The sequence below is a fragment of the Apaloderma vittatum genome, unplaced genomic scaffold (assembly GCF_000703405.1).
Source record: "Apaloderma vittatum isolate BGI_N311 unplaced genomic scaffold, ASM70340v1 scaffold22941, whole genome shotgun sequence".
NCBI classification, from domain to species: domain Eukaryota; kingdom Metazoa; phylum Chordata; class Aves; order Trogoniformes; family Trogonidae; genus Apaloderma; species Apaloderma vittatum.
Genome location: NW_009701097.1, coordinates 20,517 through 31,181, shown reverse-complemented (window position 1 = coordinate 31,181; position 10,665 = coordinate 20,517). Strand labels below are relative to the sequence as shown.

At 49.4% G+C, this 10,665-nt stretch overlaps 1 protein-coding gene across 1 annotated transcript in view; it reads left to right on the top strand.

The window, feature by feature from the left end:
- LOC104281133 (protein AF-17-like) overlaps positions 1-10,665 on the top strand; it is a gene marked incomplete at both ends in the record, with an annotated part of 29,068 nt that overhangs the window by 276 nt on the left and 18,127 nt on the right. The window contains 5 exon segments of the mRNA XM_009879032.1: positions 4,122-4,176; positions 5,682-5,791; positions 6,340-6,443; positions 7,106-7,199; positions 8,367-8,474. Coding sequence (XP_009877334.1) covers positions 4,122-4,176; positions 5,682-5,791; positions 6,340-6,443; positions 7,106-7,199; positions 8,367-8,474 — 471 coding nt within the window.

Below are 10,665 nucleotides of genomic sequence, written 5' to 3'. Positions count from 1 at the left end.
GGTGATTGTAACCTGCTATATCCTGTTTATACAACAGGAATAATTGTATCAAGCAGTGTTACAATGCCGTTGACCCTTTTGGTGAAGGTGCTGCCTTGATCCAACTTATCCGTGACAAAATTTTTGAGTCTGTAGACCTCAATTTTCAAAAAAAAAAAGCATCCTTCTGAAAGGGGGTTTCCCTGCTGTTTTTTTCTGTTGGGCTCCTCGGGAAGTGTTGGAGTGGAGGGCAGGTGGTATCACCTGAGATGCCGCGATGCTGTCGGAGTTCTCGGACCGACTGACGGGATGGATTGGCATTCCTATCTCGCAGCAACAATCTCGTGTATGAAGTTTTCTGAGTTTGTAAAACGGCAGAGAAAATGACAGGAAGCTGGATCAGGGTTTAGTTTCTGTCTAAGCAGCAATTTAGCAGTGGAGAACACTTTACAAGTGTCCTTAATTAATTCTGGCATTTCCCGGTGAGGCAGGGAAGTGGAAACAATCAGGCCAGGGCTGCTTCTTCAGCCGGTCTTGTGTGACAAAGTTATTTGTGCAGTAAAGCAGGTTGGGAGTTTATGGCACAGCAGCTACTCTGCAGTAACTTCCCCTTATCAGATACGGCTGCACCAACCCGCTGCTGAGGTGCCGGGTGCGGATCTTTAACACATTAGTTACGCTGTGGATGCAGGAAATCTGGGGTAGCTTCCCCTCTCCACTTCCCTTAAAGACAGATTTAAGTTAAAATTTAGCTTTCCTTAAATACAGAGAGCCTCGCTCAGCACAGAGAGCGGTCGCCGATGCCAGCGCTGCCTTCTGAACCGGTTCAGCTAAATCTTTCCTAAAGCACACACCTGGCAAAGCTGATGTAGGTGACCTCGGGATCTGCGGGTCTGAGCAGATAGCGTGCGCCATCTCAGCTGGGCGCCCTGCTTGCCGCGGTACAAAAGTTTAATCTGCTTCACAGATGGGCGAGGTACTTGGCAAAGATGAGCGAGTGGGGGAATTAGGTATCTGTACCCTGCTTTCTACATTGCATTAACTCATTCCTCATTGCAAGGGGGAGTGTAAACAAGACCAGACTTTCAGACCTGAGCTCTCCTCCCGTTGGAAGATGCTGCTTTTATGTGCACTGCAGTAAAGGAGATCAAATGTGTCTTTGAGCGGTTTTACATCCTGCAGATAGTTTCATAGCAAAGAAAGGAATTCGGATTTCATGGGCCTCCTTCCTGCGGCTCTCCGGTCTGCCCAGGCAGAGAGAAGCTCTTCAGCCTTAACTACGACTCCGTGTAAGCTGTAGTAATATGTCTGCATGCAAGTCCTCCTCACCTGTGCTCGTTGCAAGGACTGTAACTTCTCACTCGGGCTTTATACACTTCAGACTGCCTCCAAGGTATCGGGAAAACAATTTCCCCCACAGGTGGCTCCTTATTTAAGTCGCCCTCGGTGAAATCTGTTAGACAACGCGTGGTGGGCTTCAGTCACGCCGTTCAGTCCCGTGGCATTCAGCCCTGCTGCTGTAATAACTAAACAGTGATAATCTGCCGCGCGAAGCAGAGCTGGGGGTGATTACCCACCTAAATCCCTCACCTTTTCAGTTAAACACCAGCAGTCATAGCGACAGACACGCAGATGAGTAAATACTTAAAAAGAACCTAGTTCTCTGATGTAGGGAGCAGCTCAAGCAGAGTAAGGGAAATGAGTCAGGTCTTAGGAGGTCTGTGCGTGGCTCTGCTGCTAAACCATGTTGAATTTGGGCTCCCTGGTCCAGCAAGGCTCTTCCACTGCCCTGGGGTTTCACTGCACCTCCCCGTGCCTGGCTTTCTCCGGCTGTACAAGGTGCATTATCGGCCAGCAGACGCTGCCCTGGGGATGCTGAAGGAGCCGTGCTGCTATTTGAGCCCTAAATGCACCGACAGCAGCAGCAGGGTGAATTAGCACTTGCGTTTCTTTCATAATGACTGTGTGGCAAGCTCTTTTGAAAAACAACAATGTTTTTCCTTCCCACATCTGCCTTCACAGAAGAATCTTAAAGCGGTTTACAAGCTTTGTCCATAACAAACGTGTTCATTGGCTAAATATTTATACTTTTGCTTTGAAAACAAGATACGGAGGGGTGGAAAACATTGCGCTGTGCTTTAAAAAAGAGGCCTCCTGGTTTGTGGACCTCTCCTTTGGACACTCCATCCCTTCTTCAGCTTTGGAAGGAGCTCAGGAGCTCGAACGTCCAGTCATCTTGGTGGGAGATCCCGGAGTTAGAAGCCCCAGGGGGGTCAGGAGCTTTACCCTTACCCATCGCAACCTGGTTTAAATCAAGCGAGCTCTGCTCTTTTTGCAGAGTTTGAAATAAAAACCCGCGGCTGCCTTGGCCTCTGCAGGTTGAATAAAAGGAAGCGGGTACCGCTAATCCCGGCTCATAACCCCTCCTCAGCAGCTCAGGTCCCCGAAGGATGATGCTGAGGATGCTATTGTGCTTACAGTAAGCAACTGAAAGCCCATCCACTTTGTAATCAAATTGTCTGGGAAGCCCGGTGAGCTGCAATGGCCAGAGGGCACTCATGTGAGGGATCATGTGAAGGCTTTAGCTGTCATTTCGAGGCAGGGCTATTAAAAGTCTTGTGTGGGGCCGATGGAGCTGTTAACCCCTCTTGTTACAATCAGAGCTTTGCTAATCGCGTGGTGGGAGAGCCGCTTTGATCTGAGGGGTGGAGGGGAGAGCGGAGGGGCCTTTTCAAGTGCAAATTTCTTATTACAGTGTCTCAGTTAACCCAGTTCTTTTTTTTTTTTCCCTGTCTTGGCTCTGCCGAGCTTTCCATAGTAATTGTGCGAGCAGTTTTCCAGCCCTCAGGCAGCCCGGACCTAAGCAGGAGCAGTGAGGAACACCTCCAGCCTTACTTCAGACTGAAGTTGCAAGGGAGAGCGCGATGAGCTGCCAACGAGGGCACTGCTCTTTGTCCTCTTATCTCTTATTTACGCCTTATCGCAGGGGGTTCTGCCAAAGGTGCCTGTTTGACAGCTCCTCGCCCTTGACTCCCGCGAAAGAGGGTTGGGTCGAGCCTCCCTGCCGCCTGCAATCCCAGTGATCCCAGTTATCATGCCCGTCTGAGGTGAAACTTCAGCAGGGGAAACCTTGCTGGAGGTAAAAACCACCTCTGGGGAAGGTCCTCGGGGATGACTCGGTGGCCGAGGCTTTTCCTCGTGGCTGGTTATTGCTCAATACATCAGCGCTTTTCACGCTCGCCGCGTTGCTTGGACATCATTTCAAAACTGTCTGACAAAGCTCGTTTTTTTCACAGAAAACCACTTTGTTTTGGTTTGGTTTTTTTTGTTTGTCTTCATTTTTTTTTTTTCCTAACAAATCAGACATTTCTACTAGGGAACTCAAAATTTTGCACCTGGCCAGTTTTCGGGCCTTTTTGAAAAGTCAAACTATAAAACACGCAGAATTTTTTTTCCCCTGAGCGATGCCATGAGAAGACAGTGACCTCGTTCGGGCGGCTCAGCCCTTGGGGCTGGGAGTGCATTTCCCCCGAAACCGCCCCACCTTCCACCAACGCTTCAGAAGGGCGTCACAGCCCCGGGGAGAGCCAAAATTAGTGAGGTAGGAAAAAATAAATGTCCACTGTGAGGCAAGGGAATGGCGCTGAGGGCCATGGCACTGGGTTTTCCTCATTTTTTGCTGGACCCTCCCTGGTCCCGATGGCAAAAATGTCACAACAGCCTCACCCGTCTCTCACGAGACCGGAAAAAAATATCTTGAGAGAAGGAAGGGAAGAGGCAAAGATTGGTAATGGCTTCTTTTTATTTGCCTTCTGCTCTCTGAGTCATGGTTTTCAGTTTTGCTCTCCAACCGCAGAGTCTAAACCTTTTTTTGTTGTTTTAAAAAGCCCCATGAAAGTCAAGGTTTGCTTGTAGCCCCGTGGCTCTCGGGTTGAGGCTTTAAATACGTCCCCGTCAGACAGGATGATACTGAGCTGTGTCAGAGCATCTTTTTGCACCCAAACCGCACTCGGCCCTTCTTTGACTTCCTCTCGTTGAAAGCAGCCCCATCTTTCATAATCGTGCTGTAAATTAATCGTCACTTTTCTGGCTTTGCGCCCTCGGGAGTTAGATTAAACTTGTTGTTTCTGCTTAATTTCAAGAGATGTGAACTGTGTCCCCACAAAGATGGAGCCCTGAAACGGACCGACAACGGAGGTGAGTAGCTCAGTGCAGAGCCGCGTGCGGCACACAAAGCCTCTGGGGACTCGGCAGCTGCCCCGGGTGCAAAATAATTTGTTTCCAAGCCTGTATCACGAAAAAGAGAAGGTTGGAGGCTCCAGAGGAATGAAAACACTCTGCCTTTTTCTTATAAACTTCACTTCCTGAAGGTTCCATGGCAAGAAGAGCTTTCCTCGGTGGGGGAACCTGCCTGACCTTTGGCTGGTGTCGAAGTGCAGCCCCTGAAATTTGCAGTTTCTTGACTTTTTAACTTCACAGGAATTGGAACACTTTCTGGCATTGCTTACAGAGATGTGGAAGTTGCAGTTATTTGCTGCACACTTGCGCAGCAGCAATATGAGCCTCGAGTTAACCGAGCCTCAGCCTGGAGTCCCCATCCGAGAGCAGGGACCAGGACATAGTGAAAAAAAAGGAGTTATCTGCTCGTCATTGATGCTTCTCAGCCTCCGGTGCTGTGAAGTCCTGTGGAGTCTGATTTCAGTTGTCAGAGCTTGTAGCTGTTGATGCTGCCGGCTGTATGGATCGAACTTAATTTTTCTCAAAACATCATTTTCCAGAAAGGCTTCCCTACCTACGTGCCACTTACCTTAATACACAAAGAGTTAAATTACGCAAGGAAGCCTTTATTTGGATAGATCCCATATTTAGAGAAGAAGCTAGAGCTGGCTGTAAGTGGTGAGAGCCTCAGTGCAATACCAGAAGTGTCGTGTTAGGGGATTGCTTTTTAATAACATAGCATCTTCTTCCAAGCATGTTATTACATGGTTTGGTCAGGTCTGTGTGGACAGGCACAAGCAGCGTTACGACCACATCGCTGTACAGAATTATACAGAATTATACGTACAGTGCTGTGTGGTTCTGTAGTCACGGAGCTTGGTTGCACCTGCCCAGGTGAATCCATCCTAATTCTGGTGTGGTAGCCATCTGGGTGTGGATCAGATTCTCAAGGCTCGTGACCTTCAAACTTCTGTTCTGTCCTGACCACGTGGAATTTCAAGTTGAACGTCTGATTTAGGAAGCGCCTTGGTGCATTGAGATTTTAATCTAAGTTGGCTTGCTGCAAAAGAGCCTTCCTGAGCCCTTGATAACAGCCAATAAAGGGAGCTTTGTTTCCAGTGGCATGAGACTACACGTCAAACCTGTCCCATCAGCATCACTTACTGCTAGGATGCTTTTCCTTAGGGCTTCAACCCTAGGTCTCAAGTCCTGAGGGGCTTTTTAAGAACGATGAACGTTATGTTTCTTTACCCAGAGAAATCTCTGCTTTCTTATTTAATCCGGAGGTGGCATCCGTCTCTCTTTCACCCGCGGAGAACTTGGTTCCTCCCCAAGTTACAACAAGCACCATTTCAAATCTAACGTCTAACTTCAGTTGACTCCCATCCCTTCTCTCCCTCCCGTGCTCGTCCTGTCTGAGTTTCAGCCTCTTCTGGGTTGCCCCATGGGAACCAACTCTCTCTCTGCCTCCTTTCCTTGCCCAGGGTGGGCCCACGTCGTCTGCGCTTTGTACATCCCCGAGGTGCAGTTTGCCAACGTGCTCACCATGGAGCCGATCGTCCTGCAGTACGTCCCCCACGACCGCTTCAACAAGGTGAGGTCTTCTCCTCCTCCTGCCGCCCCAGGTGTACTTGCCCCACCTTGGTTTTTGGGGGTCACCTCATTCTACCACACCTCCCGTCCAATTTATTTTAATTTCCACGTTCTCAGAGTCCTTTAAAAACAACTAACAAAGTAAATCCCCGTTCTTGCAAACTCCCCGCGAAGTGAGCGACCGTCACCGTGGCGTCGTGTGTTGTTTACTCCACGTTTTGATCTGGCACGGTTGTTACTTGGTGAGAACAAGAAGTTGTGTGGGTTTTTATAGCTTATAGAATGGCCTAGGCTGGAAGGGACCTTAGAGATCATTTTAATCCAGCCTCCCTTTCACCAGGGACACCACCTCTCGACTAGATCAGGCAACACATGGGGACCGTTTTGTCCACGATGTTGAGAAATAAAGCAGAGCTGTTGTCACAGGAGGGAGATGACCGGACACAAAGTTATGAGTTCTTTAAGACTTTTCCTCCCAGTGAACGATGCCTCTTTGAGTCAGCACTTTTTTTTTTTCTTCTTTTTTTTTTTTTTCCCTTTTTTTTCCAGACCTGTTACATCTGTGAAGAGCAGGGCAGGGAAAGCAAAGCAGCCTCTGGAGCGTGCATGGCCTGTAACCGCCACGGCTGCCGGCAAGCATTCCACGTCACCTGGTGAGTTCCCCCCAGCAGCACCCCAAAAGAGCCCCAGCTGTTTGGCTTTGAGGTTGCGCTAAATGGTTTATGTGGGGAGCCGAGATGATCATCCCGGGTTTATTTTGTGTGAGGAGTATCTCATCCTCGCTCGGTTCGCGAGGGGAACTTCCAAAGGAAGGTTTCTCCCTGCTGAGAACCGAGGCTGGGGATTTCCCTAAGACTACGCGGAATCCAAGAAGAGAAGAGATGAGTCACAGCCCAGGAATGTTCCTTCTCCAGCAGAGCACATGCGAGAGTTATCATCTCGATGATGTGATTTGAAGGGCCGATATCCTCGCGTACCCTCGCAGCCCGAAAACAACGTTGCCTCTCAGCAGGGCAGGGAGAGCCCCAGCTTCACGTGGGTTCCTCGCTCATGATACCTCTCTTGTTGGAATGGTTTCTCATCTCCCAGGCCTCCCTTAAGAAAAACAAAAGTTGCCAGACAATACTGGTGGTTTTGAAGATTTTAATATGAATGAAAAAGTCTTTCCCCCCGTCCCTTGCATACCACTTGCCAAGCAGAGCAGGAGGTTTCAAGACCCTGCCTGGGTGTCCTGAAATGTTCTTTGCCTTTTGATGGGATATGTGGTCTGGCTGTATAATTTGCTTTATCCTCCTCATAATTGCATGTGTTTCAGTGCCCAGATGGCTGGCCTCTTATGTGAAGAGGAAGTCCTAGAAGTCGACAATGTCAAATATTGTGGCTACTGCAAGTACCACTTCAATAAAATGGTGAGTTTTTTCCTCCCTGCAGTGGAGGTTTTTTTTTTTTTGTGTGGCATAAAAGACATTTTCTTCATCCTAGATTGTATTTGTGCTCAGAGCAGTAAGAAATGCCAAGAACACAAAACCAAGATCTGTAGCCTGCTTCCCTTTTTGGCCATTCAGTCAGATTCGCTTAGGAATGAAGATTGATTTATATTTTGCCTTGCTGTAGCATCTTTAAATCCATTTCCAAAACTAGGGATTGAACTCTTCCCGTCTGTTTTGGCTTCCTTGACCCACCTGTACAGCTGAAAGCTCAGTCCCAAGGAAGGAGAGCAGCCGTGATGTTTGATGTTTGGGGGGATATCTCAGGCACCCTGGGCAGGAGGGTGACACTGAACAACCAGAGCTTCAGAGACAGCCCAGAGGAGATATGGAGTCATTCCCTGTTCAGGGATATTTGGGGCAAAGGACTTCTCCCTGTTCATTGCAGTACCCAGAGGAAAGAGAGGAACCCTTTTCCTGTTCTGTGTAATTAGTAGACACCTGCTCTCCCCCCTTGAGCAAAAAGGGAACTTGATCCTCTCCCTCCAGCTTGGTGTCTCAGTGGCTCCTTTGTTGCTGCCACTTTCCTTCCTCCTTATCAGTGCTGTCTCACACAGCGACTGATGCCTCGAGCTTCCCCTCAAAGTGAAAACCGAAGGACACCTTCCCTGCCCTTCAGGTGCCCTCAGTACCTGACAGAGGTGTAGCTCTCACATCGAGTTTCCCGATGCCGAGATAGAGAGCAGGACTTCTGCCTGCAGGCTGGGCACAGGGCATCCTTCCACAGCCCCGACCACGCAGGGCTGAAAGCTGGGTGCTGCTCTTCAGGGCTAAGCAACGTTTGTCTTGTTGTTCACAGGGTGGTCTCTGAGCAGATTTGTTGTTCTTGCACAAGTGTCAGTGTGTGTGGGCTGCCAGGAACCGAGGATTTGGGGAGTTAAATCTATGTGCTGTTCTTCAGCCCATTAGCAGGGTGTCTGCTGTGGTCCAGTCACCTGGTAGAGAAAGAGTTTGGTCCTACCTGTGTCAGACAAGCCCATTTACTCCGACTTTGCTCGCTGTAGCAGTGAAAGCTTGACTCCATAACTCTGTTTCTCCTCTCTTTTTCTCCTGTTCTCCACCTTGTCTCCCCTTCCCCGCTTACCTCAGAAGACCTCGCGTCACTCTGGAGGTAGCTCCTTCATTGCTGGAAGACGGAGTCGATCCGCATCCCCTGCCCAAGAGAAGCACGTGTCCCACCACGAAAGGCCAAAGAAGGTAAGATCCGCACAGAGCTCATCCAGCCGGGGAGGTGCGGCCAGGTGGGATGAAGAGCGTGCCCAGAGCACCGGAGGCTCCTCAGGTGGCTCCGCACAGAGCAGCACAGTCAGAGATCCCCACAGAAGCTGGGGTTTTATAGCTGGGCTCTAGGAATGTGTGTGCAAATAGAGCCGCACAGCCCCGAGGAAGGCGAGGCCAAGTCTGTGTGTTCACGTCGTGCCGGGGGGGTCCTTCCAAGAACACGCCCGATGACACATGCGTCTCCCCTTTCTGTCTCGTGGCAAGTCTGCTTTGAGGGTGAGGTTGTGCTGTGGTTTCCAGCTACGGAGTTGATCTGCGTGGAAGTAGTTTTTTCAAATGCAGCAGCTCAAGAACATAAACTGGAGGTCATTGTCCTCAGATCCCAGAGTCCAAGTTTTAAAGGACAAAAAGATACTGATTAGTCATCTGCATTGTGGCCGGCAGGTTAGTTGTGGGCAGGAACAATAATTAGTAGAAACTAGGTAGTGCTTTGTTAGTCACATTAACCAGCCACAGGGATTCCACCTGCTTACAGTCTACCCGTGAAAATAATTTACCTTCATTAAAAAGTTATTTAGAAGGAACATCGCATGCTGGGTCTGACTGGTATGCCAGTTAGTTACTTTTCTAACTCTGCTCTTTAAGATATACTAATAAAAACTTCTGCCGTGTCACAGTACATGTTAATAGCACGCCAAGGTTCATAATTAACCAACTGACTCACGTGACAAATGCTCGTATTTCAAGGAAAAGCAGCAGTGGGTTTGTAAAGCGGAATCCAGGCAGACTCCTGGGTTCTGATGGGTGTAGGTTCTGGTGTGGATGGATTTGTAGCAAAAGAAATGAGCAGTCCAGAGGCTTGTGAAGTATTAGTTATTTATAGCAATAATTAACCCTAAAAGGCAGGACACACTTTTTTTTTTTTTTTGGAGTATTCAGTTTCTAAGGCAAGTGGCAGCAGAATAAGAAATCTTTCTTACTTTTTGATATTGACCGTTTGCAGTATCGAGAATCCCCAGGATAGTGCTGCCACCCTCCTTTGCACCACATCTACCCAAAGCACCTGAACCAGAAAAAACTTAACACAGGGATACTGTCAATATGGTCAGATAGTTTCTAATACTTTATGGGTCCATATCCTGGGTTGGTTTTGTGGGTTTTTTTTAGGAGAAATCCAGAATTACTCTACCAAGCAACCTCTGGATATATTCCACTGTAGTCAAAAGTGAATTTTACCTTGTTGCGTTAACGCAGTGGATGACAGCCCTGCTAACTGCGGCGTGAATCTTTTGAGTCTTGCCATAGGTGTCTGGCTGTTTACTGCTTTGGTTTGTTTGGTTTTGTCTTGTTGCAGTAGGCACCCTCACGACGCATAAATGATTATGAATGGTAAAGAATAGTGACCCACATCCAGAAGCAGCCCGGTGACACTCCGGTGGGTTGTGTGGGCGAACTCTGGTGGATCTCAGCCCGGTCCCCAGAGGACAAGGGCATCCAGGCTTTCAAAAGCACTGTGGCCACCAGTTAATACCGACTGACGCCCTCCGGGCATGCCCAGCTGAGAATCCGTAAATTGTGTGGGCAGGAAAACCATCTCCCACTTTATTTACAGAGGTTATCCCGCAATATCCAGTTTGAAACGCTGCCCGCCGCCTCCGTTACGGGGTTGGGAAGCTTGCCCAGAGCGTACCTGATACACGGGGGCAAACGAAGCAAACCTTCGCCAGTCGGTGGCTTTCCTTCTGCCGGCGAGGCTGAAAGCATACGGGGAGTGTTTGCTCCTCTTGTGTGTTCAGCTGCTGCGAGGAGAGGAGGAGGTGGGAGGGAGAAAGAGCATCTGTGCCCCGGACGGGCAGCGAGCACTTGGCACAAGGTGCGGGGCTGTCCTGGAACGTGTTATTTTTAGCCAGCAAGGAGTCAGAGCGGGGAGAGGGCAGGATCGGGGTGATTGACGGCGGCTTTGGAGAGCTCAGCTGTAATTATAACTGGCAGACGGTGCGAGTCCAAGGCTGGGGACCCTGCGGGGGTTTCTATCTTTGCACGGCGGGGGTGGGAGCACGGTCACGCGCCTGGCAGGTAGGAGCAGGGGTGGTGCAGCTTCTCTCCGAAAGCGGGTCAGCACCAGGGGGAGAGCGAAAACAGGAGGAAAGCGGATTTATTTATCGGG